At 46.5% G+C, this 27886-nt stretch overlaps 1 protein-coding gene across 4 annotated transcripts; it reads left to right on the top strand.

Annotated features, from left to right (window-relative positions):
- The first annotated feature begins 4 nt into the window (after window positions 1-4).
- On the top strand, window positions 5-27870 carry DGKA (diacylglycerol kinase alpha). Of its 4 annotated transcripts, none has more exons than XM_066258482.1 (24): window positions 5-107; window positions 6109-6247; window positions 6685-6758; window positions 7091-7223; window positions 7444-7518; window positions 7957-8006; window positions 8362-8436; window positions 8632-8751; window positions 8865-8979; window positions 10083-10171; window positions 10300-10419; window positions 10643-10741; window positions 10920-11003; window positions 11239-11312; window positions 11474-11548; window positions 12329-12414; window positions 12503-12592; window positions 25109-25269; window positions 25899-25963; window positions 26206-26296; window positions 26583-26781; window positions 26890-27010; window positions 27181-27241; window positions 27513-27870. In XM_066258482.1, exons 2-24 carry the CDS (start codon window positions 6184-6186, stop codon window positions 27594-27596), a joined length of 2205 nt encoding a protein of 734 aa, XP_066114579.1. In that variant the 5' UTR covers window positions 5-107; window positions 6109-6183; the 3' UTR covers window positions 27597-27870. The 4 variants fall into 4 exon arrangements, with proteins under 4 accessions (XP_066114579.1, XP_066114577.1, XP_066114576.1 ...); XM_066258480.1 differs by lacking the exon at window positions 5-107 and adding an exon at window positions 187-263; XM_066258479.1 differs by lacking the exon at window positions 5-107 and adding an exon at window positions 796-904.
- Window positions 27871-27886: the final 16 nt, after the last annotated feature.

Below are 27886 nucleotides of genomic sequence, written 5' to 3'. Positions count from 1 at the left end.
CCAGAGTCTTAACAACTCCAGAACAAATTCCAGAAAGGAGAAGCTGAAAGGATTTTTCACCTTTACTTTTGGCGAAAGCCTTCTATACCACCTGCCAAGGCCAGCAGGTAAAGTGGGAGGGTTAGGGCATAAAGAAAGGGTGGACACAGACCAGAGTGCTCTTTGCTCCTAAACCTCCACCCCATGATCAAGAGAAGAATCTGAGTGTTGAGAGAAGGAGGTATCCTTAGACTTGAGACATCTGGGGTCTGGGTTTTACCAAGGTGAGAACCTGGAGGCAAGGAGGGCAAATTCTCTGAAGTAGTGTCAGCAGTGTGGAGCCCACGGTGGTGGTGGTGGTAGAGGTGTTTGGGTCTCAGAATGTGGAGTCTGGAGCTCTGTCTGACCTTGCTGCTGTGGGATCTCCGAAGTATGAATTGAGTCAATGGTAGATGGAAAGGAGTTGAGAAGGGAAGTTCCCTGGTAGCAGCAATTAGGAGAGGGTGAGAGTTGGCTGGGTGGGCAGCAGCCAAGCTGTGCCATCAGCGACCCCGCCCCCTATCTTGGTCTCTCAGGGTTGGAATGAAGGGAAAATAGAAACAGCTGGCCAGGCGGGGAAGAAGATGAGAAGCACAGGATGTGGAGAAAGAGGCACAGGCCACTGTCTTGGAGATACTCGGGAGAGAGGGAAATAAGGTTTGGTGAACGGGAAACACGGGCCTCTTCAGACTGGCATTCGGAAGTTGGGGGCGCCAGGAGCGGACGCAGGGAGGCCCAGTGTGGGGGCGGGCAGCTGTGTCGTCAGGAGAGGGGCGGCCCCGAGGCGGCGGTGTCTGCTTGGCCCGTCCCCTCCATTCCCGCTCGAGCTCCAGCTCCGGCCCCGGCTCTGCGCTTCAGCTCCAACCGCGCGCCCTCAGCAGGCAAGGTAGAGACCCCGCGAGCCCCCCGCCCCCAGATGCAGCCACTGCTGCCGCCCTACCCAGCCGAGCAGGAGGGGCCGGGGCCACGGGTGGGGATGCCCCGCAGGCTGGGGTAGGGCTACTGGGCGGAGAATGAGGAAGCGTGACAGTTGGAGCCGTAGCTGGGGTTAGCGCCAGGTCGCGGGGGTAGCGGGATGGCTGGGCCAGCATCTGGGAGGCAGCGTTCCCCCCAAACTTCCTCTCCCTCCCTCTCGCTTTCTCGGAGAGAGAGTGATGCTCAGCTCCCAGGGACCCGAGTCAGAGGAAAGTCCGTTTTGGCACCTCCACAGCGCTGCATGGGTGGGGAGAAGGGTTCTTGTTTGGTCTCCTGGACCCCCAATTCCCACCCCTATATTTTGCACTCCTGTCACCGGAAGTTTCTGAAACTACCTGGATCTGAATCCCGTTTTTCACCTTTAAATGGAGGAAATGAGCTTTACTGAGGAAGAAATGCAAATATTATTGGGCATCTCCTCACCCTCAGAACGAATGAGCCCACGCCTATGCCAGCATCAGAACTTCCTCCTGTACTGCACAGTGACGCCCCCACCTCCCCACACACAAGCACTATCCCCTTCTTCAAGCAACACTGCCATTTGTGAGGTTTGTGGAGGCTTAACGAATTTTGAGTCTTCAAGCCAACAAGCCAAACGTTTCCCTCTCAGGGGCCACTAACTAGTGGGCAGGGAAGAGGGGACCCTCTCTCAGTCCTGGGAAAGAAGAGAATGGTAGGCCCTGATATGGTTAAGGGATTCAGAAGTCCAGGTGACCAGTCCTGGACCCTCAAGGAGGAGTGCCTGCCCCTTGGGGTTCCTTGTTGGGTCAGCCTGAATATTCTGGGGGCATAGCTGATTCTTGACTGATGGTAAATTTATGGGATTTGAAATGTGAGCAATGAGTGTTGAAGTGAAAAAGGAAACTTTAAATGTTAGCATTGGCTTTGGAAATCATATTTATCTTTTGGTTACCAGCAATTTTAGTACTGAATGTTTAAATAAGATCTAGAAAACCAGAGGCACTAAGATTTAGTGGAATGGACTAAGGAGAGGGGGTGTAGAGTCTGGGTGTAACCCTGAGAGGGTTGTTCTCTCTCTGGGCCTCAGTTTCCTCCCAGCTCTGAGGATATCATAAGAGTCTCAGCCTCCAAGTCAACTTCTTACTTTCTCACCCTAAGTTGGAAGAGACAGGCAGGGAAACCAGAGGAGGGAAGGGAAGGGTGAGTCACAAGTAGCTGGCGGCAGGCAGCAGACCCCACCCTCCCAGCCTGGCAGTCGCCTGGACTAGCCCAGGTTATAGACTCTGGGTTGGGATGGAGCAGGAGGGCAAAACTAGACTTGTTACAGGTCTTTAAGGTCCCAGGATCTTGCTGTTTGCTGCCTTTCGGCAACAGGGACAGCTGCATTTTCAGGGGGGAAAGTCAAAAGGATATCTGAAAAGATTCTAGGAGCCCTTATATCCAAGGTCCCAGCCCAGGGGTATCCTTGGACCCTGACAGTCTAGTTTCTAGCCACCTCCTTACCCTCCCACAGGCAAAATGCAAGATTCTGACACTACATGCCTGTGCTTGACACAGGAGGAAGATATACAACTGGGCTTCTCTGCTGTTGGTGGTCCCTAGAATTTATTCCTTCCTGGGTCAAAGATGTCATTTTCCCTAATCTCCAGATGTGTCTTTCCCTAGGTACCACCTTTGTTTTATAATAAAATAATAATAGTTAATATTTATAGAGTTCTTTTTCTGTCATGCAGTTTGATAAGAATGTTGCATGTAGTATCCTATTTAATCCGGACATTGTGACTGATTTCTCTAGGTATCCATTTTACTGATGAGGAAACAGTTATTTCATCAAGGAGATGAAATAACTCACCCAAGAGCTAGGATTCTAATCCTTGCTATCCAATTCAAAAGTTCATTCTCTTAACCTCTACTATGTAGTACATTTAAGACTTGGGTGGGGGTGGGGGTAGGGACTAGGAAAGGTTATTTTGAAAAGATAGACAAGAGAGAAGGTGGTGGCCCAGTGGATAGAGCGTCGGACTGGGGGGTGGAGGACCCAGGTTCGAGACCCAGAGGTCGCCAGCTTGAGCCTAAGCTTGCTGGCTTGAGCAAGGGGTTACTCAGTCTGCTGAAGGCGCAAAGTCAAGGCACATACGAGAAAGCAATCAATGAACAACTAAGGTGTTGCAATGCTCAACAAAAAACTAATGATGGATGCATCTCATCTCTCTGTCCCTGTCTGTCTGTCCCTGTCTATCCCTCTCTCTGACTCTCTCTCTCTCTCTGTAAACAAAAAAAAGAGAGAGAGAGAAGTATCATGTCCTATTATTGTTCCTTGTTTGCTCTCTCCCTGTCACTTTCTCTCTCAGATTCTATTTCCAAAACCCTGGAGCCATCTAAGAATCCCCAGGGGTAATCAGAGCAGCTAATTAATCCATGTAGGCCCCATTAACCATAAGACTGCTATGTATTTATTAGATCTGTTGGCAGTAAAGGTTGGATTATAGTAATTGAAAAGGACCAGACGGGTGGAGTCCTTTCTTCAGAATATGAGTGTCCCAGAACCCCTTTCAAAGTGATTGAATCACTATAAGTGATTCAAAGTGTTCCCAGAGAGCCCTCAGAAGAGGAATAGTATACTACACAGAGCTGGGCAGCAAAGATGTCCTAAAGGCAGAGGCTACAGAGTAGATTCTTGTACCATCAGAAAGAAAATTCTTGTAGGTCCTGTCTCCTTAAGCGTGACCCAAAAGCCCTAAATAAGTGGCCAAGAGAGGAGGCAGAAGGTTCCAAGTCTTGGATGGAGTATAATAATAATAATAAATAGCATAACTTATTCATTTAACTAATATTTATTTAGCACCTACTATAAGTGATCCAAATTGTCTCTTGGTGTCCCCTGTCAGAAAGGATTCTATGGCATCCATTTAACCATATTTGGATTAACTATCTTAAAATATGACTCCCTAACTTTACACAACTATTTGTACGACCAATATGGAGCACCTGCAATATGCTGGGCACTGTTTTAGGTATTGGGGATACAGTGGTGAATAAGACTGACAAGTTTCTTCCCTTATGGAACTTACATTTTGGTACGAGAAGACAAATAGTAAACAAAGAAGACAATAGATGTGTATGAGACATCAGGATGATTACTTAGTAAGTTATATAATGTCTAAACACTGGGTGTACACCTGAAACTAATATAATATTGTATGTCAACTGTAATTGAAAAATTAAAAATGATTTAAAGAAGAAAATAAATTAGCGAGTTAATTTCCAGTTGTGTGTTTCTTTCTATGAAAGAAACAAAAGAAGGTGCTGTGCAAAGAAGAGGGCTACCACAGAATGGAGTGATCAGGGAAGGTTTCTTGGAGGACCTGACATTTCAGCTTAGGCAAGAATCAGCTCTGCCAAGAGTGTGGAAAGGTGTTCAGGCAGACAGAACAGTAAATCAGTCTCATGGCTCTGAGCAGGGAAGAACCTGCTTGCAGAACAGAAAGGAGGGCAGTGAGACTAACAGGCAGCGTGTGAAGGGAAGAGTGGAACAAGAAGACAAAAGACAAACAGTACCCTCCCCCCCCATGCAGTTCTTGGGTTGAAGCTTTGGTTCCTCCACTTACCACCTGCCTTGGGAAGTCCCAACCTCTTGGAGCTCTAGTTTCTTCATCTGTAGAAGGGCTATACCAATAATTTTTTTATCTTGTAGAATTTGATTTTTTAAATTAATTAATTTTTTTAAAAAATTAATTTTAATGGGGTGACATTGATAAATCAGGGTACATATGTTCAGAGAAAACATCTCTAGATTATTTTGACATTTGCTTATGCTGCATTCCCATCACCCAAAGTCCAATTGTCTTCCGTCACCTTCTAACTGGTTTTCTTTGTGCCCCTCCCCTCCCCCAACCCCCTTCCTAGAATTTGATTTTAATTGTTAATACAGTAATAACTACCATTTATTGTAGGCCTTCCATATGCCAGGCATTGTAGTAGGTACTTCTTATACATTATTTGAATAAGTACCAACTTCAATAAGTAGGTACTTCGTCGCAACTGTGAAAGACAAGTGTCATTCTCCTCATTTTACAGATGTAATTTGCCCAAGTCACACAGTAGTATCAGAGCTAAGAATGGAATTTTAACATGACTAACCTTAATTCTGTTTGATTCCAAAACGGTGCTGCACTATGCTGTGCTATACTATTGTGAGATATTATTGTTATTGCTGGTTTTGAATACTCAAGACAAATTGCCCTCTGCTACTTGGCCCCTAGGCCAGTGGTCAGCATGATCCACTTGATGGTTTCTCTTGAGTCTCTGGGTCCCATAGCTAAAAGCTGGGGCTTCCTAAATACTGCTAGTTAATCTAGAAGGGTAGAAAGAAGACCTCATAATAATCTTAGACTCCCACATGCAGCTCAACCCTCCTGGAACTGGGAAGCCAGGCAGATAGATGCTCAGTCTTCTTCACCTGCCTCCCCTCAATCTCACACCCAACTGGGTCCCAGCTCCCCCGCCCAGCTCCGCCGGATGCAGGCGAGGCAAGGAGGGGGGTTGGGGGGTTGGGGACTCCGCTGGCGCGCTGGTTCTGTGTCATGCGTCAGAAGCGCGTTAGAGGTCGTTGTGGGGGCGTGGGTGGCTCGGAGAGTGGGTGGCGGAGCAGGGCTGGGGACTGAGGCTGATGGCAGAACAAAATGGGGTCGTGGCCAGGGAGGCTTGCCAGCAACGCTATGAGAACCACCAGGAGGGATGGGACTGTGGGATCCGTGGTGAGTGAGTGCAGGCCCAGGATTGGGGGTAGCGGGAGAAAAGGTAGTTGTAGGTGGAAGACCTATGAAGACATTATATACTGGGAAAACGGGGGGGGGGGGGGGGGGGGAGGAAGGTGAGGGTTGTCAGAGATGAATTAAGATAGATTGGGGGTGTGGGGGAATCAGAGGACTAGAGGAGGACCCAGAAACTGAAAGAAGTGAGTCAGAGACAGAGGACAGACTGGCAGGGAGAGATAGAGACCTATCAGGAGCACAAGGAAAAGAAGAGATTTAGGGAGAGACTGAGAAAAGAACAGAACAGAAACAATAGTAGGAGTGGAGAATTAACTGTATAGAACCAAGGAGACACCCACCCCCGCTGGCTCTTTCAGCCACATGCTCTGTCATCTTCCAGACCTACCTTTGGAAGTGGAGGCACAGGCACTACTCTCAAGCTGCCTTTCTGGCCGTCCTTAAGGAGAGAAGAAAGATGGCCAAGGAGAGGGGCCTAATAAGCCCCGATGATTTTGCCCAGCTGCAAAAATACATAGAATGTGAGTCTTCCTCTCAGTCCTTTAGTTCTGGAGAGCTTACCCCAGGGAACCCCTCCTCTTCCTTCTCATTTCCTCCACACACACACACCCAGTTTACCTATTGGCTTTGAACAAATCAGCTCCTAAGAAATGGGGAGCAGATCAGCTCCTGGGAAAGGGAGGAGAGGGAGATGGGGAGATAACCTGGGGTCTCAGTTCTCCATCCACCTTCTTGAACCTTGACTGCCTATTCACGTCTCAATGAAAGTAAAAAGGAGTACCACTTGGGGGGGATCTGAAATGTTTTTCTCTTCTGTATTTCCTTGTCTTTTAGAATTTCTTCTTTCATCATCTCACTTGAATCTCTTTTCCTATTGGGTGTCTGGGTGGGACACTGGCAGAGGGCAGGGAGAGCCAAACCAGACTAATGCTCTTCTTTCACTCTCTTCACACTTTAGACTCTACCAAGAAGGTCAGTGATGTCCTAAAGCTCTTTGAGGATGGTGAAATGGCTGCATATCTCCAAGAAGATGTGAGTGGCAGCTGGGAAATCTTTTCCTGGACCATGTTCTCCCATCTTTGTTTTTGCTACTCCATTGGGATCCCCAACTTTCAGGGATTATTCTGGGCCTACCCCTTGCTCTCCTTCCTCGAGATACCCCAATGTCCATTATTACTGCAACTATTGCTTTAGGACAAAGCAAGAGATTCTGTTAATTCAGGACTCAACCCAAGTAATCACACTCCTGCTTTGAGTGCTTCTCAGCTCTGCACTTAACTGTCTCTGTCCCCACCACTCCCAGTTCTTCAACCCCTAACTCCCATCCTGCAGACTGCTCAGGGTAATGGTTGCTGTTTCCATAGGCCATTGGGTATGAAGGATTCCAACAATTCCTGAAAATCTATCTGGAGGTGGATGATGTTCCCAGTCACTTAAGCAGGGCACTGTTTCAATCCTTCCAGACTAGTTACTCCTTAGAAGAGACTGTGAGAAAAGGTATAGTCACATGGGTGAGAATGAGTTGGACCTCCTAAAGAAAAGTCAAATTAGTGTGGGTTTTTGGGTGAGAGTTGAGTCACATGTTGGGGAGATAGGCTGGGGCAAGAAGTAGAGGTTGGCCCAGCTGGTCTGGGAGCTGGATGTAGGACAGAGGAAAAGAGAAGAGCCAGAGCGGAGGGAGGCCCAACCTCATATCTGCTGTACTTTTTGTAACCAGACATGGTATGTCTCAGTGATGTCTCCTGCTACTTTTCTCTTCTGGAAGGTGGCCGACCAGAAGACAAGCTAGAATGTAAGTTGCCATTCTAGACTGGGAAAGGGGAGGAAAGGTGAAGAGAGAGAGGGTATTTCCTAGCCTTTCTTCCCTCATTTTTTCAGGATTCCTAAATGCTGACAGGGCCAGACAAAGGTGGGGCCAGAGAATGGGCTCATTTCCTCTGTTCCCCAGATTCCTTATACCTAATGCTGTTCACCATAGTCACTGTAGTTGCTATGCCTTGTACATTTTCATGTGAATGGCCTGGGATGTTTTGGGGATGTGGAAGATGTGTACTATCTCCCCTATCCAGGCCTGTTTCCCTTCCCTTTTTGTCTCCTTTTTCAGTCTTAGCCCCAAGCTCTGGGATCTTCATCCAAAATATTTCTATCTCTTTGTTTCCGCTATATTCTGTTACGAATTCTTTGGATATCCCTCACAAACTGACCTTGGTCCCCCTTAAACATCCCACAGTCACCTTCAAGCTGTACGACACAGACAGAAATGGGATCCTGGACAGCTCAGTGAGTTGGGGAACCTGTATGCTGGGCAAGGGAGTATGTGTCCATTTGTCTGTGCCCTCCTATCTCAACTCTTCCAGGATCTTAAGAAGTACAGGAAGTTAGAGGGAGAAGTTGAGTCCTCTAGGACTAAATTTGGGAGTAGTTTTCAAGCTCTTGACCTCAAAAAGAGGAAGGTGGAGATGTGGATTGGGGCTGCCTTACAAACAAATGAACACACATAGACACTCATTTATCTGGCATAGGCACCTGAGAATGAGAGATAGGTCTGGGGGTGGAACTCTGATTTCTAGAGAATGGTTTGAATGGTGGTAGTGAGTTAGGATATGGCTGTGGCTTTTACTCTCTTGGCCCCCAGGAAGTGGACAGAATCATCATACAGATGATGCGAGTGGCTGAATATCTGGATTGGGATGTGTCTGAGCTGAGGCCGGTAAGGCAGCTCTTCCTTCATATCCCTTTTTGTATTTTCTCCCTGGTGAGTCTTGCATCTACTTTACCTCATCTCTGATAGGCAGCTTGATTCCCCTGGCTAGGATGGCTCGGCTGGGTGTCCTAGAGGCCGTGGAGAGGTATCAGACCAGAGAGGCCACTCTCACCAAAAGTCTCCCCTCAATTCTCTGCTCAGATTCTTCAAGAAATGATGAAAGCGATGGACTATGATGTCAGTGGCTCTGTCTCCTTAGCTGAGTGGCTCCGGGCTGGGTCCACTACTGTGCCACTGCTGGTGCTGCTGGGTCTGGAGATGGTAAGTAGGAGAGACTTATGAGGATGGTTAAGACAACTGCCTTGGGTTGTGCTTAATAAAGGTTGGTCATCTAAGGTTTTAGACACTCCCTAGCATCTGCTCTGCCCTCCTAGACCCTGAAGGACAATGGGCAGCACATGTGGAGACCCAAGAGGTTCCCCCGACCAGTCTACTGCAACCTGTGCGAGTCAAGCATTGGCCTTGGCAAACAGGGCCTGTGCTGTAATCGTGAGTGACGGGGCCTGGGCATGGGGGAACTGAGGGGCAACCCAGCTAAGTGTGGGAGCATGGCACTCTGAACTTAGTGGACCTGGGTTTGAACCCTGAGCTCTGCCACTGACTAGTTATGTGACCAAGTCAAGCCTTAGCTTCTTCAACTGAAAATGAGCATTAAATAAAATGATGCAAGAAAAGTGCTTCAGGCCCTGGCCTATTGGCTCAGTAGTAGAGCGTCAGCCTGGTGTGTGGATGTCCCAGGTTCAATTCCCGGTCAGGGCAGACAAGAGAAGCAACCATCTGCTTCTCCATCCCTCTCCCTGCTCCTCTTCTCCCTCTCCCTCCCCCCCCCCTCTTTCTACCACAGCCATGGCTCAGTTCCAGTGGGTTGGCCCTGGTTGGCCCTGGGTGCTGAGGACAGCTCCATGGAGCTTCCAGCCTCAGGCGCTAAAAATAGCTCAGTGCAACTGGCCCTAGATGTTAGTAGGGGGCTTGCCAGGTGGATCCTGGTTGGGGTGCATGCAGGAGACTATCTCTTGTCTGCCTTTCCTTCACTTAAAAAAAAGAAAAAGAAAGAAAAAAGAAAAGTGCTACTATTAAGTCTGCAATGAAAATTAGCTCTTTTTATTGGTGTTGTTATATCTAGGCTTCTTTTGCACCATTCATCGTGGTTATTGGCACATAGATGGAGAAGTGGTAGACATGCAGTAACAACTGCTCTTTTAGGGAGAAGAGTAAGCAAAAGGCATAGGTCTTGGAGGTGAGCCTCCACCCCAAACTTTAATTCTCTATCATAACCTCACAGGAAAGGGTTATATATCCTTTTTTTAACATTCATTTTAGAGAGGAGAGAGAGAGTGTGTGTGAGAGAGAGAAAGGGGGGAGGAGCAGGAAGCTTCAACTCCCATATGTGTCTTAGATCAGACAAGTGCAGGGTTTTGAACTGGCAACCTCAGCATTCCAGGTCTGTGTTTTATCCATTGCACCACCACAGGCCAGGCAAAGGGTTATAATATATCTTGTTTCCGTGAGTGATTCCCACCTCATCCCCAGGGAAGGAGGAAGTAGAGGGCGGGGCTGCAGCTAAGGCTCTGACCTTCTTCCCCTTCACCCAGTCTGTAAGTACACCGTTCATGACCAGTGTGCCATGAAGGCCTTGCCTTGTGAAGTCAGCACCTATGCCAAGTCTCGGAAGGACATTGGTGTGAGTGACCCTATGCCCACCCCACCACCACTTACAGTCTGGCCCTATCCCTTAGCCCACTGCTGCCCTCAACCCTTCCCCAGTCCTTGCTCACACCCTCTCAGATAAGGATTGCCTTTCTCCCGAAGGTCCAATCACATGTGTGGGTGCGAGGAGGCTGTGTGTCCGGGAGATGTGACCGCTGTCAGAAAAAAATCCGAATCTATCAAGGTCTAGTTGGACTGCATTGTGTGTGGTGCCACCTAGAGGTCAGTTTGAGAGCTATCTCTACAGGCTGTGCCTTGGGGCCCTTGCTTAAATGGCCCTCTCTCCTCCGCCAGTTTTCTCTAGTCTTCTCAACTCCTGGACAGCATGTCCTTTACAGTTACAAATGCTCCTGCTCTCAAGGGCTCTCTTTCCAGTACCAGACCCCCAAGTTGAGAGGTAACAGGGTTTTTTCCATGATCTCTTCATATCCACCTTGTCTTTCAGATCCATGATGACTGCCTGCAAGCCATGGGCCATGAGTGTGACTGTGGGCTGCTCCGGGATCACATTCTGCCCCCCTCTTCCATCTATCCCAGTGTCCTGGTGAGACCTGTGGGCAGCAGCTGGGCAGGGACAAGAGCACTTCCCAAATTTAAAAATATACATACACACAATGCCTTTTAGAGCAAACAGCCTATACTTTTAGGGTTCAAGTCAGACCTTCATCTGTTTAGGGATTCATACACAATCCAGTTATCCTTCTCTCTCCTTCCCTTCCTAGGCCTCTGGACCAGAGCATAAAAGTAGCAAAACAAGCCTGAAGACTATGGATGATTTAAATTTGAGCACATTTGAGGCTCTGCGGGTACAAAGCTGAGAGTCTTGGGGTTCATGGTGGGGGCCAGTGCCCCTTCACTGGAGCCATCTGGGGGGAATGAAGTGGAAAACCTGGGTAATTGTGCCTGCTCTCCAGAAACTCCACCCTGGTAGAGGAGGGAAAAGGGTGCTGGGGGAATTACAATCATTTGCCCATCTCCAGGGTCCATGTAAACTCTAACAAAACTCTGTATTCCTTATCCTTGTTTTTTTCCTCCATGCAGATTGATCCTGTTGCTAATACTCACCCACTTCTGGTCTTTGTCAACCCTAAGAGTGGCGGGAAGCAAGGAGAGAGGTGAGAAGACATAATACTGGGTCTTCTAAGATCAAGAGAGAAGACCAACAGAGATGGGGAATCTGTGTGTACAGAGGGGACATACCTTGGGGAGGATTTCAAGAGGGTGGCATACCGAAACGCTATCTTCTGCCACGAGCTTTCCTTTTTCCCTCACACAGAGTGCTTTGGAAATTCCAGTATCTATTAAACCCTCGGCAGGTGTTCAACCTTTCAAAGGATGGTCCTGAACCAGGGTGAGTATAGGTTGGGATCTGTATTACAGAGTTTGTATGTGTCTGCCTATCTGTGTATGTTGAGAAAAAGCAGAAAAGAATGAATGCATGTACAGCCTGATCAGGCAGTGGCACAATGGATAGAGCATCAAACTGAGACACAGAGGACCCAGGTTCAAAACCCTAATGTGCTGGCTTGAGTGTGGCTCAACTTGAGCACGAACTCACCAGCTTGAGTGTGGGATCACTGACTTGAGTCCAAGGTCACTGACTTGAGCAAGGGGTCACTTGCTGTGCTGTAGCCCCCCCCCCAGGTCAAGGCACATATGAGAAAGCAATCAATGAACAACTAAGGAGCCACGACCAAGAATTATGCTTCTCATCTTTTTTACTTCCTCTCTGTCCCTCTCTGTCTTTCTCCTTGTCTCTATCGCATACACACATGCATACACAGAATGCATGTTGAGAGGGGAGGGACAGGAGACCTCAAGAAACCAGAATTCAGAATGCTGGTTTTACTAGGTTTACTGAATATTCCTACCTCTGAGTGCTCTGACTCATCATTGTTCTGCTCTTAAAAGATGGAAATACTAATTTCTCCCTAACCACTGAAGAGTAACTTTTCCTCTTGTACTTTTTCTCTGCCCTTAATAGAAATAAGGAAAGCGCAGGGAAAAAAAATCTGCCTGTTCAGGAGTTGGGTAGCCTTACCCTAACCCTAACCCTAACTCTAACCCTAACCCTAACCCTGGGTCATTATTCCTGTTATCCATCCTCATCTTCTCTCACCTTTTGTCTCAGGCTTAGATTCTTCAGAGAAGTTCCTGCTTGCCGGATTTTGGTGTGTGGTGGAGATGGCACCGTAGGCTGGATCCTAGAGACCATTGGTTAGTAGGGAGAGCTCCAGGCAGGACACTCAGGCAGTGTCCTTCTAGAGCTGACTCTCTCCATCCATCTCCTCACCTGTCTCCCCAGACAAAGCCAACTTGCCGGTTGTGCCTCCTGTTGCCGTGTTGCCCCTGGGCACTGGAAATGATCTAGCTCGTTGTCTGAGATGGGGAGGAGGTAAATGATTAGGAATTGTTTTCCTAGAGGAGGGGTGGAGTTGGTATGGAAGGGAAAAGCACACCTAGAAAGCATCTAGGCATCTGGTATACAAGAAGGTTGGGGGAAGAAGAGGCACAGATGGGTGAGTACTGAAGTGGGTTGTCCCAAAAGAAAAGAGCTTTAGAAGAAACAAGGCCACAGACTGAACTTAGAAGGGTCAAGGGTGATGGTTCTCTTCCCTAGAAACCTAAAAACATGCTTCTCTTTCTCCCAACCAACTCTTAGGGCTCAGAGCATCCAGGAATTGGGGGTGGAGGGAGGACAATGTGGGAATAAGAAAGATTGTATGAGAGCTAAGCTAGATGTTGAGTAATGGAACTAGCAGAGAGCTTGGCCATGATTCACTAATTTACTCAAACAATTAATTAGGTCATTTATTCATTCATCTTAATTTTTTCCCAAGTTTATTCAACAGTCTCCTAACTGCACTCCCATTTCTAGTCTCTTGCTCCTTTCAAAGAGAAAAAGTTCAAAGAAAGATATTGGTAGTTAAAGAGCTCAATGGGAGGTAGGTTGAATTTGAGGTGCCTTGAAGTTGAGGTTGTTGGACTAAGTATGCAACTCTGAGATGTCACAGATTATAGAATAAGGGTCTGTTAGGAAAAGTAAAAAGCATTTTAGGTGAAAGAAATTGTGTAAGTTGTGTAAAGCCATTGGAGCCACCAAACAACGTAGTGGTGCGTTAGAGAAAGTGTCAGTTTCCATTGTGACTGAGACATAAGATGGGGAATGGGGAGAGGAAGGGCTGTGTTGAGTAGAGTTCAGACTATGGAAAGTCATGAATGCTGTGCTGAGGGGTTTTTAACTTTATACTGTTAGAGATTGAAAGCTCCGCCCACAGAAATGATTTGTACTCTTACCCTTGCAGTGTTTTATTGTTTTTTTACTTCAGTTTTTTTAGCTTTATTTTTTAATAGGTTTTTAGAAAGAGAAAGGGGGGGGGGGAGAGAAAGAGAAAGGGGAGGAATCATCAATTTGTTGTTTCACTTATTTATGCATTCATCAGTCAATTCTTGTAAGTGCCCTGACTGGGAATTGAACCCGCAACCTTGGTGTATTGGGACAATGTTCTAACCAACTGAGCTATCTAGCCAGGGTTCTGACTTTGATTATTTCTGAGAAGTGGGATATGTATCTTTAATTCATCACCATTCCCTGGGCTCCCTGCTATTCATTCATTCACCTTACTGTTCTAACACCTGAGACTTTTTTTTTAGAGATAGAGACAGACAAGAAGCAGGAGAGATGAGAAGCATCAACTCGTAATTGCATCACTATAGTTGTTCATTAATTGCTTCTCGTATGTGCTTTAACTGGGGGGGTCAAGATGAGCCAGTGACCCCTTGCTCAAGCCAGTGACCATGGGATAATGTTACACCACCACTGGTCAGGCTAACACCTGAGACATTTGAATGTGCAATCTCTGAACTTCGGGGAACTCTTCTTTCTTTCTTTCTCTCTTTCTCTCTTTCTTTCTTTCTTTCTTTTTTAGAGAGAGACAGACAGACAGGGACAGACAAACAGGAAAGAAAAGAGAGATGAGAAGCATCAACTCATAGTTGTGGCACCTTAGTGGTTCATTGATTGCTTTCTCATATGTGCCTGATATTTTGAATCTTTCCTACTTAAACTGGTCCTCCTCCTGCATCCCATATCTTTATAAATGACATCCCATTTGCTCAGCCCACAAATCTAGGAAATGTCTTAGACTTATCTTTAACTCCACCTCCACACCCGACTAGTATTCTTTCTGACCGGAGACTCCAGCTGAGCCAGTACCTGCTTGCTCAAGCTATTGCCCTGGGCCATCAAGCCAGCAACTTTTGGGCTCAAGCCAGAGACCATGGGGTCATGTCTGTGATCCCATGCTCAAGCCAGCAACCCCACACACAAGCTGGTGAGCCCACGCTCAAGCTGAATGAGTCTGCTCTCAGGCTGGTGACCTTAGGGTTTTGAACCTGGGTACTCTGCACCCCAGGCCGATGCTCTATCCACTGCACCACCGCCTGGTCAGGCATGGAATTCTTGAACTCATGAAAGATATATATAAAATATTATACTCTCTATATATAATAAAGTTATTCTCTATGTAAAATATTCCAGAAAGTAAAATATCTCAGTACACATTATAATTTAAATCGTGTGTAAACATATGACCAATTTTTTTAGCCAGTTTTTTTTTGGTTTTTTGTTTTGTTTTTTTCATTTTTTTTTTTTTAGAAAGGAGAGAGAGAGGGAGAGAGAGAGAGACAGAGAAGGAGAAGGGGGGAGGAGCTGGAAGCATCAACTCCCATATGTGCCTTGACCAGGCAAGCCCAGGGTTTTGAACCAGCGACCTCAGCATTTCCAGGTCGACGCTTTATCCACTGCGCCACCACAGGTCAGCTTTTTGGCCAGTTTTTTCTAAAATATTTTATTTATTGATTTTTTTAGAGAGAGAGGAGTGAGACAGAGAGACAGAGAAAGAGAGAAGGGGGAGGAGCAGGAAGCATCAACTCCCATATGTGCCTTGACCAGGCAAGCCCAAGGTTTCGAACCGGCGACCTCAGTGTTCCAGGTCGACGCTTTATCCCACTGCGCCACCACAGGTCAGGCTTGGCCAGTTTTTAAATCCTCAACATCTGACAGTATTAGACACTGGAATCATGTATTTTGAGTGTGTGTTCTGCATATAAGATTCTCATAGCAGCCTGACCTGTGGTGGCGCAGTGGATAAAGTGTCGACCTGGAATGCTGAGGTTGCCGGTTCAAAACCATGGGCTTGCCTGGTCAAGGCACATATGGGAGTTGATGCTTCCTGCTCCTCCCCCAGTTCTCTCTCTCACTCTCTCTCTCTCTCTCTCCAATAAAAATGGATAAATAAAATCTTTAAAAAAAAAAAAAAGATTCTCATAGCAGTTTCTGCTTATGCAATCTGAATCATGAAAATAATGATATCAATATAGCACTAATAAAAATTTGGGTTGATATTGAAAAAACATAAGATGTGAAGAGGGGGAGATGGAAGGGAATATGAGAGCTCTGGAGGATTGATTAGAGGAAGGAAGTGAGATAGGACATTACCTGTACTGCAGTTAGATGATGAACACAGAAACAAAGGCTGCTGCCATGGTGGTCATGAAGTAGAAGCCACAATATTTGGTAACTAGTGGGGTGTGGAGGTGGAGGTAAAGATAAGTCTAAGACATTTCCTAGATTTGTGGACTAAGCAAATGAGATGTCATTTATAAAGATATGGGATGCAGGAGGAGGACCAGTTTAAGCAGGAAAGATTCATTTTTAGACATACAGGGTTGAGGTGTCAGTGAAGCACCCAGATGGAGGTTTGCGTTGGGTATTTAAAAATCTATGTTAAGAATTTAGGAAAGCCTGACCAGTAGTGGCACAGTAGATTGAGCATCAGCCTGGGATGCTAAGGGCCCTGCTTCATAACCCCAAGGTAGCCAGCTAGAGCACAGGCTCACCAGCTTGAGTGTGGGGTTGCCAGCTTGAGTGTGGGATCATTAACATGATCACAAGGTAGCTGGCTTGAGCCCAAAGGCCACTGGTATGAAGCCTAACGTCTCTGGTTTGAGCAAAGGGTCACTGGCTCAGCTTGAGCCCCCTTGTCAAGACACATATGAGAAGCAATCAATAAAAAACAACGAAAGTGGCCCTGGCCAGTTGGCTCAGTGGTAGAGAGTTGGCCTGGCGTGCAGGAGTCCCGGGTTCGATTCCTGGCCAGGGCACATCTGCTTCTCCACCTCTCCCCCTCTCCTTCCTCTCTGTCTCTCTCTTCCCCTCCTGCAGCTGAGGCTCCACTGGAGCAAAGTTGGCCCGGGTGCTGGGGACGGCTCCATGGCCTCTGCCTCAGGCGCTAGAATGGCTCTGGTCGCAGTGGAGCAACACCCCAGATGGGCAAAGCATCGCCCCCTGGTGGGCATGCCGGGTGGATCCCGGTTGGGCGCATGTGGGAGTCTGTCTGGGTGCCTCCCCATTTCCAACTTCAGAAAAATACAAAAACAAAACAAAAAAACAACTAAAGTGAAGCAACTACAACTTGATGCTTCTCATCTCTCTTCCCCCACCTTACTGTCTCTTTCTTTAAAAAAATAATAATAATAAGAGAAAAGTCAGAGCTGAAGATACATATTCTAGAGTTATCTGCATCTTAGGATGCTAATTGACATCCTAAGAATAAGCGAGTTACCAGGGAAAGAGTTAAGTAGAGGTGGGCAAGGACAGAAAGTTCCTGGTAAACACCCCATTTAAGGGTTGAGCAGAGGAAGATGAATTATTAATGGGGTCTGTAATAGTGTCTTATTTCTGCTATAACAAATCACCACAAACAGTAGCTTAAACAACATAAATTTATCATCTTAAAGTTCTGAGGATCAGAAGTCCAAAATAGGTCCTATTGCACTAAAGTCAAGGTGTTGGCATGGCTGTGTTTTTTCTAGAGGCTCTAGGGGAGAATCCCTTGCCTTGACTTTTCCAGTTTCTAGAGGCTTCCTTCATTTCTGTGCTTATAGCCCCCCTTCCAATCAGCAATGTTATCACTCCAACCTCTCTACTGTTTTCACATCTTCCATGACTCCTTTCTGACCCTTCCTCTTTCACTCATAAGGACCCCCCTATGATTACATTGGGCCTACCCAGATAATCCAGGATAATCTCCCCATTTTAAAATCCTTAATTTAACAACCTCTGCAAAGTCCCTTTTGCCATGTAAGGCAACATATTCACAAATTCTGGAAATTAGGATGTGCACATCTTTGAGGGGCCACTATTCTGCCTACCATAGAGACTAAGAAGGAGCAAGCAGTCAGAAAGGATCCAACTTAGAGAGTGGTTTTGTTTTGTTTTTTTTTAATGAGAGGAGGGGAGATAATAAGACAGACTCCCACATGTGCCCTGCCTGGGATCCACCCAGCAACACCTGTCTGGGACCGATGCTTGGATCAGTCAAGATATCCTCAGTGCCCGGGTCTGATGCTGGAACCAATCGAGCCACTGGTTGCAGAAAGGGGAAGAGGGAGAGAAGGCGGAGAGGGACAGGGAGAGAAGCAGATGCTTGCTTCTCTTGTGTGCCTTTACTGGAATAGAACCTGGGACGTCCATATGCCAGACTGATGCTCTATCCACTGAACAAACTAGCTGGGGCCAAGAGTGCTATTTTAGAAACCAAGTAAGCAGTTCCATGAGTTAAAATGAGACTAAAGATATACTATTGGTTTTGGCAGGAATCATTGGCAATCTTTGCCAAAAGAGTTTTAGCAGGGTGGTACAGTGAAAGGCAAATCACAGTGGGTTGAACCATCAATGGAATGTGAGGAAGTGAAAACCCATTTTCGTAATCTTATTCTTCCTGATTACAAAAATAATACATGCTTGTGGTAAAAAATAATTCAAACATTTTAGATACACATGCCAAGAAAGTGAAAGTTCCCTATAATCTGCTTCCTAAAGTTTTGGAGTCTGTTTCTCCATGGTTTTCATTTTAGAAACATACTAATCTGTATTTAAACATCAAGGTCCTTTTACAGATATTTTTCTTCTTCATTTCTTAAAAACTAAACAGTTCATCTTGGTTATCATATTTCAATACATTCAAGTTTGCCTCACTATTTTTATTTTATTACCTAATAACATTGCATTGTGTGGATATGCTATAATTTATTTAACCAGGCCTGACCTGTGGTGGCGCAGTGGATAAAGCGTCGACCTGGAAATGCTGAGGTCGCCGGTTCGAAACCCTGGGCTTGCCTGGTCAAGGCACATATGGGAGTTGATGCTTCCAGCTCCTCCCCCCCTTCTCTCTCTCTCTCTCTCTCTGTCTCTCTCTCTCTCTGTCTCTCCCTCTCCTCTCTAAAATGAATAAATAAAACAACAATAACAACAAAAATTTATTTAACCAGTCCCCTATTGCTAGACATTGGGGTAGTAATCATTTTTTTATTACAAATTATGTTGCAGTGTACAACCTTGCATGTCTATCTCTGCATACAGATGTGAGAATTTCTCTCTGAGAGATTTCAAGGAGTGGAATTGCTGGCTTAAAGAGTTGGAAAGTTTTACATTTGATTAGTAATTTTCTTTTTAAAAAGACACAAATAGCCTGACCAGGCAGTGGCGCAATGAATAGAACATCGGCCTGGGATGCTGAGGACCCAAGTCTGAAACCCCGAGGTCGCTGGCTTGAGCATGGGGTCAAAGACATGACGCCAGTGGTTGCTGGCTTGAGCCCAAGGTCACTGATGTGAGCAAGAGGTCACTGGCTTTGGAGACCCCTAATTTAGGCACATATGAGAAGCAATCAATGAACAACTAAGGTGCCGCAACTATAAGTCGATGCTTCTCATCTCTCTCTCTTCCTGTCTGTCTCTCTTGAAAAAAAATAAAAAAAAAAGACACAAATAATACATCAGTACATTTGCACTGTAAAAATTTTTCCACTTACCTCCCAGAAATAATTGTTGTTTCCTATTTGCACTCATTTTTGTGCCTTTACATGCACACATAACTTGTAATGTTTAAATTGATGTTAAGAGAGAGAGGAATAGGGTAGAGAGAAAGAAACATCGATTTGTTGTTCCACTTATTTATGCATTCATTGGTTGATTCTTGTGTTTGCCCTTACAAGGGGTTGAACTTGCAACCGTGGCGTATGGGGACAACACTCTAACCAACTGAGCTACTAGGCCAGGGTTTACACACACAAATTTTAAACAAACATAAATGGAATTATACTACCTAAATTTTGGGGTTTTTTTCCCAACTCGTAATTGCATCACTTTAGTTGTTCATTGCTTGCTTCTTTTTTTTTTTCATTTTTCCGAAGCTGGAAACGGGGAGGCAGTCAGACAGACTCCTGCATGCGCCCGACCGGGATCCACCCGGCATGCCCACCAGGGGGCGATGCTTTGCCCCTCTGGGGCATCGCTCTGTTGCGTCCAGAGCCATTCTAGCGCCTGAGGCAGAGGCCACAGAGCCATCCTCAGCGCCCGGGCCATCTTTGCTCCAATAGAGCCTCGCTGTGGGAGGGGAAGAGAGAGACAGAGAGGAAGGAGAGGGGGAGGGGTGGAGAAGCAAATGGGTGCCTCTCCTGTGTGCCCTGGCCAGGAATTGAACCCGGGACTCCTGCACGCCGGGCCGACACTCTGCCGCTGAGCCAACCAGCCAGGGCCCATTGCTTGCTTCTTATATGTGCCTTGAGTTGGGGGGGGGGGTCAAGTTGAGCAAGTGACCCCTTGCTAAAGCCAGAGACCTTGGTCTCAAGCCAGTGACCTTGGGTTTCAAGCTAGCAACCATGGGGTCATGTCTATGATCCCACCCTCAAGCCAGTGACCCCGCATTCAAGCTGGTGACCTCATACTCAAGTCAGATGAGCCTGTGCTTAAGCTGGTGAACTTGGGGGTTTGAACCTGGGATCTCAGCATCTCAGGTCAACGCTCTATCCACTTTGCCGCCACCTGTCAGGCTCTGGGGTTCTTTTCTACTGCATGGTATATCTTGGAGCTCTTTCCCTATTAGTACATATAGATTTCATTCTGCATTCAATAGCTTTACATTATTTCATGGCGTGGATTTGCCATCTTTTATATAACCTTCCCCTACTTATGTGCGTTTAGGTTGTTTCCAAATTTTGGTGTTTTGAAAGCACATCAGCAAACTTCCTTGTACATCCAGCTCTGTTCATGTGTGTTAGTTTCTGTAAGTGAAAGTCCTAAAAGTAGAATTGCTGCATCAAAGCATGTGATTTGATAAATTTTTGTGTGTGTGTATTTTTCTTAAGTGAGAAGCAGGGAGGCAGAGAGAGACAGACTCTCCAGCATGAGCCTGACCGGGATCCACCTGGCAAGCCCACTAGGGAGTGATGCTCTGCCCATCTGGGGCATTGCTCCACTGCAACTACAGCCATTCTAGCACCTGAGGCAGAGGCCAAGGAGCCATCCCCAGTGCCCAGGCCATCTTTGCTCCAATGGAGCCTCGGCTGCGGGAGGGGAAGAGAGAGACAGAGAGGAAGGAGAGGGGGAGGGGTGGAGAAGCAGATGGGCGCTTCTCCTGTGTGCCCTGACTGGGAATCAAACCAGGGACAGCCACAGGCCAGTCTGACACTCTACCTCTGAGCCAGCTGGCCAGGGCCTGATAACATTTTGATAAAAATTGCCAAATTGGCCTGATCAGGCGGTGGTGCAGTGGATAGAGCACCGGACTGGGATGCAGAAGACCCAGGTTCAAGACCCCGAGGTCGCCAGCTTGAGTGCAGGCTCATCTGGTTTTAGCAAAAGCTCACCAGCTTGGACCCAAGGTCGCTGGCTCCAGCAAGGGGTTACTCGGTCTGCTTAAGGCCTGTGGTCAAGGCACATATGAGAAAGCAATCAATGAACAACTAAGGTGTCGCAATGCGCAATGAAAAACTAATGATTGATGCTTCTCATCTCTCTCCGTTCCTGTCTGTCTGTCCCTGTCTATCCCTCTCTCTGACTCACTCTCTGTCTCAGAAAAAAAAAAAAATGCCAAATTGCCTTCCAAAAATGAAATACCAATATGTGTGCTAATTAACAATAAATGAGAGTACCAGTTTATTTATAATCTCTTTAACATTTTGTTTTCTCAATCTCTTTATACTTTGTCAATCTGATAGGCAACAAAAAAGTTACTGTTTTAATTTACAATTCTTTTAATTAATAATATTGAGGATATTGGCCATTTTTATTTCTTTGGTGATTGGTTTATTTCTCCGTTTTTCTATTGACTTTAGAGATATAGTAGTTTTTAAACTTTTTTTGATGTTGGGGGAAGTTAATCTCTTATATGTGCTGCAGAAATTTTTTCCCAGTTTATATTTTGTCTTTTTTTTTGAGAGAGAAGCAACAATTTGTTGTTCCACTTACTTGTTCCACTTAGTTCTGCATTCATTGGTTGCTTCTTGTATGTTCCCTGACCGGAGATAGAACCCTTGACCTTGGTGTGTCAGGACAATGCTCTACCCACTTAGCCAACCAGCCAGGACATATTTTGTCTTTTTCCTTTAATTTTTATTTATTGATTTTCGAGAGAGAGAAAGAAAGGAGTGAAAGCATCAAGTCATAGTTGCTTCACTTTAGTTGTTCATTGATTGTTTCTCATACATGCTTTGAGCCAGCAAGCTTGGGGTTTCAAACTGGCAACCTCAGCATTCTTGGTCAATTTTCTAGGGCATTGTCTTTTTTATTTTTTTATTTATTAGGCCCTGGCTGGTTGGCTCATTGGCAGAGCACTAGCCTGGCGTGTGGATGTCCCAGGTTTGATTCCCAGTCACAGGAGAAGCTCCCATCTGCTTCTCCCCCCTCCCCCCTCTCCTTTCTCTCGACCTGTCCCTTCCCCTCCCGCAGCCAAAGCTATTGGAGCAGTTGGCCTGGGCACTGAGAATGGCTCCATGGCCTCCGCCTCAGGCACTGGAATGGCTCCAGTTGCAATGGAGCAATGCCCCAGATGGGCAGAGCATTGCGCCCTAGTGGGCTCGCCCGGTGGATCCTGGTCAGGCACATGCAGGAGTCTGTCTGTCTGCCTCCCTGCTTCTCACTTAAGAAAAATACAAAAAAAATAAGATTTTATTTATTGATTTTAGATTTTATTTATTTATTTTTAGAGAGAAGAGGGGGAGGAGCAGGAAGCATCAACTCCTATATGTGCCTTGACCAGGCAAGCCTGGGGTTTCGAACTGGTGACCTCAGCGTTCCAGGTCAACGCTTTATCAGGTCAACTGTGCCACCACAGATCAGGATAGAGAGGAGAGATAGAGAAAGGTGGGGAGGTGGGGTAGAGGTGTGGAGGAATGGGAAGCATCAACTCATAGTTGCTTCTCACATGTGCTTTGACTGGGCAAGCCCAAGGTCTCGAACTGGCAACCTCAGCATTCCAGGTTGATGCTCCATCCTCTGCACCACCACAGTCCAGGTGCATTGTCTTTTTTTTAAGTGTGTTATTTATTCGACCATACAGAAACCTTAATTTTAATATAATTGTGTTCATCAGTCTTTCCTTTTTTTGGTTTCTAGCTTTGTATTATACTTTAGAAAGAACTTTTCCATTCAGAGATTGTTAAACATTCACTTGTGTTTTCTTTTCTTTTTAAAAAAATTTATTTTAGAGAGAGAGGAAAGGAGAGAGATTGTTTTATTTTGTTTTTTTTTTAATATATATTTTTTTATTAAATTTTCTTTTTTTTTTTTATTTTTTTTTTTTAATTCATTATAGAGAGGAGAGAGAAGGGGAGAGAGAGAGACAGAGAGGGAGAGAGAGAGGAGAGAGAGAAGGGGGGAGGAGCTGGAAGCATCAACTCCCATATGTGCCTTGACCAGGCAAGCCCAGGGTTTTGAACCGGTGACCTCAGCATTTCCAGGTCGATGCTTTATCCACTGCACCACCACAGGTCAGGTGAGAGAGATTGTTTAATTTGTTGTTCCATTTATACATTTATTGATTTAAAATTTTTTTAATTATTTTTTTAAACAGAGACAGACAGGGAGAGAGATAAGATGCATCAACTGGTAGTTGTAGCACTTTAGTTGTTCATCTATTGCTTCTCATATGTGCCTTGACCAAGGGGAGGGGGACAGTGTTTCAGCTAAGCCAGTGACCCCCTTGCTCAAGTCAGTGACCCCCTTGCTCAAGTCAGTGACCTTGGGCTCAAGCCAGCAACCATGGGGTCATGCCTATGATCCCATGCTCAAGCCAGCAACCCTGCGCTCAAAGTTGGTGAGCCCTCACTCAAGCCAGCAACCTTGAGATTTCGAACCTGGGTCCTCAGTGTCCCCAATCAATACTCTATCCACTGCACCTAGTCAGGCATATTGGTTGATTTTTTTAAATTATACTGCAATATATTTTATTTTTTTTAATTTATTGATTTCTGAAAAAGGATAAGAGAGGGGCAGACACACAGAAACATCATTCTATTTCTGTATGTGCCCTGACTGAGGATTGAACCTGCAACCTCTATGTATTGCGACAATGCTCTAATCAACCAAGCTATCCAGCCAGGACCATTGGTTGATTCTTGTATATGCCCTGACCAGGGATCAACCCTCAACCTTGGCATGTGGGGACAATGTTCTAACCAACTGAGCTACCCAGCAAGGGCTCACTTGTGTTTCCTTCTAGTATAAATTCTGCTTTCTTTTTCTTTTTTTTTTTTTAAGTGTGAGGAGGGGAGACAGAGAGACAGACTCTCGCTCAGGTCGTGACCAGGATCGACCTGGCAGTCCCCATCTGGGGCTGATGCTTGAATCAACCAAGCTATCCTCAGTGCCTGGGGCCAATACTCAAACCAATCAAGCCAATGGCTGCGGTAGGAGAAGATAGAGAGAAGAGGGAAAGGGAGGGGAAGAGAAGCAGATGGTCACTTCATATTTGTTCCCTGACCAGGGATCAAATCCAGGACATCTGCATTCTGGCTGACACTATTCACTGAGCCAACAGGCCAGTGCCCTGCTTTATTGGTTGATTGGTTGATTGATTGGTTGTCTTTTTCTGAAGTTAGAAACAGGGAGGCAGTTGGACAGACTCCCGTGTGCACCCGACCTGGATCCACCCGGCATGCCCACCAGGGGGCGATGCTCTGCCCATCTGGGGCATTGCTCTGTTGCAACCAGAGCCATTCTAGTGCCTGAGGTAGAGACCACAGAGCCATCCTCAGCACCTGAGCCAACTTTGCTCCAATGGAGCCTTGACTGTGGGAGAAGAGAGAGACAGAGAGGAAGGAGAGGGGGAAGGGTGGAGAAGCAGATGAACGCTTCTCCTGTGTGCCCTAGCCTTTGAAGTGGGGACTTCCACACGCTGGGCTGATGTTCTACTGCTGAGCCAACTGGCCAGGGCCCCTGCTTTCGTTTTTTACATGTAAATTTTTCTACTCATCTTAAATTAATTTTGGTATAAGTAGTAAGTTTTACACCCAGCACATTTATTGAATAATCTATCATATCCCTACTTATTTGAAATGTCATCTATACTAAATTCTCATACTTAAGTCTATTTCTGGGCACTCTGTTCTCTACTTTTTTTCTATTCACTATGCCAGTATCACACTGTTTAGACACTATTGCTTTATACTGCGTTTGATCTTGTAGAATGAGGAGATAAAGTGTCAGGAAGAAATAGAGGGAGAGAGGGAGAAAGAGAGAGAGAAATTATCCTTGTCACTCATTTTTAAATTTTTCTGGCTATTTTCTCTAATTTTCTCAATGACCTTTGGCATTATTGTTAGATAAGAGGAGGTCCTGCCTGACCTGTGGTGGCGCAGTGGATAGAGCGTCGACCTGGAATGCTGAGGTCACCTGTTCAGAACCCTGGGCTTGCCTGGTCATGGCACATATGGGAGTTGATGCTTCCTGCTCCTTCCCCCTTTCCTCTCTCCTCTCTCTCTAAAAATGAATTAAAAAAAAAAAAAAAAAGAGGAGGTCCTTCTGGGACCTGGGCTCAGTGCTAACCTGTTTTCTCCCCCATCCCTAGGGTATGAAGGACAGAATTTGGGGAAGATCCTCAAGGATTTAGAGATGAGTAAGGTGGTACATATGGATCGATGGTCTGTGGAGGTGATACCACAACAAACTGAAGAAAAGAGTGACCCGGTCCCCTTTCAGATCATCAATAACTACTTCTCCATTGGTGTGGTCAGTGGAGTGGGTCATGGGAAAAGGGAGGAAGTGGGGGTTAAGCAAGCACAGGCTGGAGAAGGGCAGACTGGGAAGGTAGAAGTTAATGGAGTTGTGATATAGGAAAATTTGGAATGGGGTCCAGTGATGTGAGTTGCAAGAAAAGAACATGAGACATGCTGCTTCCAAATGGGGGAGTTAAAGAAAGCCCTGGCCGGTAGCTTAGTGGATGGAGCATTGGCCTAGCATATGGATGTCCCAGGTTTGATTCCTAGTCAGGGCACACAGGAGAAGCAACCATCTGCTTTTCCCTCCCTTCCTCTCCCACTTCTCTCCCTTTTCCCCTCCCACAGCCAGTGGTTCAGTTGGTTCAGGTGTGGCCCTGGGCACTGTGGATAATTTGGTCTGTGTTGGTCTCAGGCACTAAAAATAGCTCGGTACTCGAGCATCGGCCCAAGATGGGGTTGCCGGGTGGGTCCCAGTTGAGGCACATGTTGGAAGTCTGCCTCACTATCTCCCCTCCTCTCTCTCTCTCTTTCTCTCTCTCTCTCTCTCTCACACACACACACACACACACACACAAAAGGAAAGTTCTGTGCTGAGAGGAGGCAGCAGGCCTCTGATCGTACATGCCCTGAACTCCCCAGGACGCCTCTATTGCTTACCAATTCCACATCATGCGAGAGAAATATCCTGAGAAGTTCAACAGCAGGTGAGGAAAAGTGGGGATGTGGGTGGGTATACATAGTGGCAGGGACCAGGTGTGGGCAGGTGTGACCAGAACACTAAGATGTGTAATGACACCTCTAGGAAACCCGCCAACCCAAAAGTACCTTGTTTAGCGTGGGACTAGAGTCAGGAGGTTGATGCCCTTCCCTGTCACTTAGCCTGCCCCTGACAACTATGTAATTTGTCGTCTCCCCCTTACTGGGCCTTGTGTTGGGGCTGATACAGAATGAAGAACAAGCTATGGTATTTCGAATTTGCCACATCTGAATCCATTTTCTCAACATGCAAAAATCTGGAGGCATCTTTGACAGTTGAGGTAGGTATGACGAGACCTCACCCTATATCCTTCTCAGTTTTTATATCTTAGTTTTTCCCTCCACAGGTGCCCTCACAAACTTCCCATATTCTTGAGCCTCTACTTTGACCTCCCAGCTCTCCAATTTTGAGTTCCTAATTTCTCACAATATACTAGTCCTTATTCCCCCCCTCCAATCCCTTGCAAAACTCAACATTCTGGCCTTCCCAATTTGTCATTTGGTGGAAGAAGAGGTCACATCCTTAATTATGTAATGAGATAAGGATCTGTTTTCTCCTACCATCAGATTTGTGGGAAACCGCTGGATTTGAGCACCCTCTCTCTAGAAGGCATTGCAGTGCTGAACATTCCTAGCACGCATGGTGGCTCCAACCTCTGGGGTGATACCAAGAGACCCCATGGGGACATCCATGGGATCAACCAGGCCTTAGGCTCTGCAGCTAAAGTCATTACCGACCCTGACATCCTGAAAACCAGTGTACCAGGTGAGAGAAGCAGCTTTGGAAGCTGAGTGAGCAGGACTAAAGGGAAGGTAACTCTCTTTGGGGACACCCTGCTTCTACAAAACTCATCTCACTACTTTCCACCCCCAGACCTAAGCGATAAGCGGCTGGAAGTAGTAGGGCTGGAGGGTGCAATTGAGATGGGCCAGATCTATACCAAGCTCAAGAACGCTGGACATCGGCTGGCCAAGTGCTCTGAGATCACATTTCAGTAAGGAAAACTTGGCCAGGGGCTCTGAGGGAAGGAGCGGGGCCAGGACCACTGGCGGGGGGAATATCAGACCTTCCTCAGTTCTAAAGGGTCTGAAAGCCAACCTAAGAAACAGTGTTGGTATTTGATTGGTAAAGAAATCTCCACTAATCTGCCTTGGCTTCCCACAGCACCACAAAAACCCTTCCCATGCAAATTGATGGAGAGCCCTGGATGCAGACGCCCTGTACAGTAAGTATGGCCTGTGCTGCCACAAACTGAACCCTTGGGCTCCACGGATCCTAAATCTCCTTTCCATAGCATCTTTTCTTCCGCCAGATACCTGAAGTACACCGGTGCACCATTCCTCTCCCACCCTGATTTCTTAGCCCCTGGCCGTCCTACCGCAGCTTCTTTAGGACCCCAGCAGCCACCTGAACCCGACAGGTCTTCCCCCAAATCTCTCCTGCTCCAGCCCCAACGTACCCGGCTCTGAATCTGAATGTGCTCCCTTCCCTTCCAGATCAAGATTACCCACAGGAACCAGATGCCCATGCTCATGGGCCCACCCCCCCGCTCCTCCAATTTCTTTGGCTTCTTGTGTTGAAGAGGGTACCTCAGCCTCCAAGACAGCCTTGAACCCCCGACCCTGGACTCCACTGCATAGGCTCTGTCTACTGCTGCCTCACCCTCCTGCCATTTCCAGGGGGTGTTCCTTCACCCACACAGTATTTATTACCTGGCACCGCCTCCACTATCCCCCCCGTGCATATGTGTGTGCGCGCGCGCATACACACACACACACACATACACACACACACCACAAACACACACAGTGAAAGTGCCTTATCTAAATAAAATGACTTTTTCCTCCACTGGAATATATGTGCAGTAAGT

Source organism: Saccopteryx bilineata, chromosome 2 (assembly GCF_036850765.1).
Source record: "Saccopteryx bilineata isolate mSacBil1 chromosome 2, mSacBil1_pri_phased_curated, whole genome shotgun sequence".
NCBI lineage: Eukaryota > Metazoa > Chordata > Mammalia > Chiroptera > Emballonuridae > Saccopteryx > Saccopteryx bilineata.
This window is presented reverse-complemented; position numbering and strand designations above follow the sequence as displayed.

What these genes read in the sequence shown, in the direction of transcription:
- DGKA (XM_066258482.1), top strand. Translation starts at nt 6,184, where the DNA reads ATGGCCAAGGAGAGGGGCCTAATAAGCCCCGATGATTTTGCCCAGCTG. An exon ending in GTGTGTGGTGCCACCTAGAG is followed by an intron (nt 10,420 to 10,642) that starts GTCAGTTTGAGA and finishes CTTGTCTTTCAG; the next exon opens with ATCCATGATGACTGCCTGCA. An exon ending in GGATGCAGACGCCCTGTACA is followed by an intron (nt 27,242 to 27,512) that starts GTAAGTATGGCC and finishes CTTCCCTTCCAG; the next exon opens with ATCAAGATTACCCACAGGAA.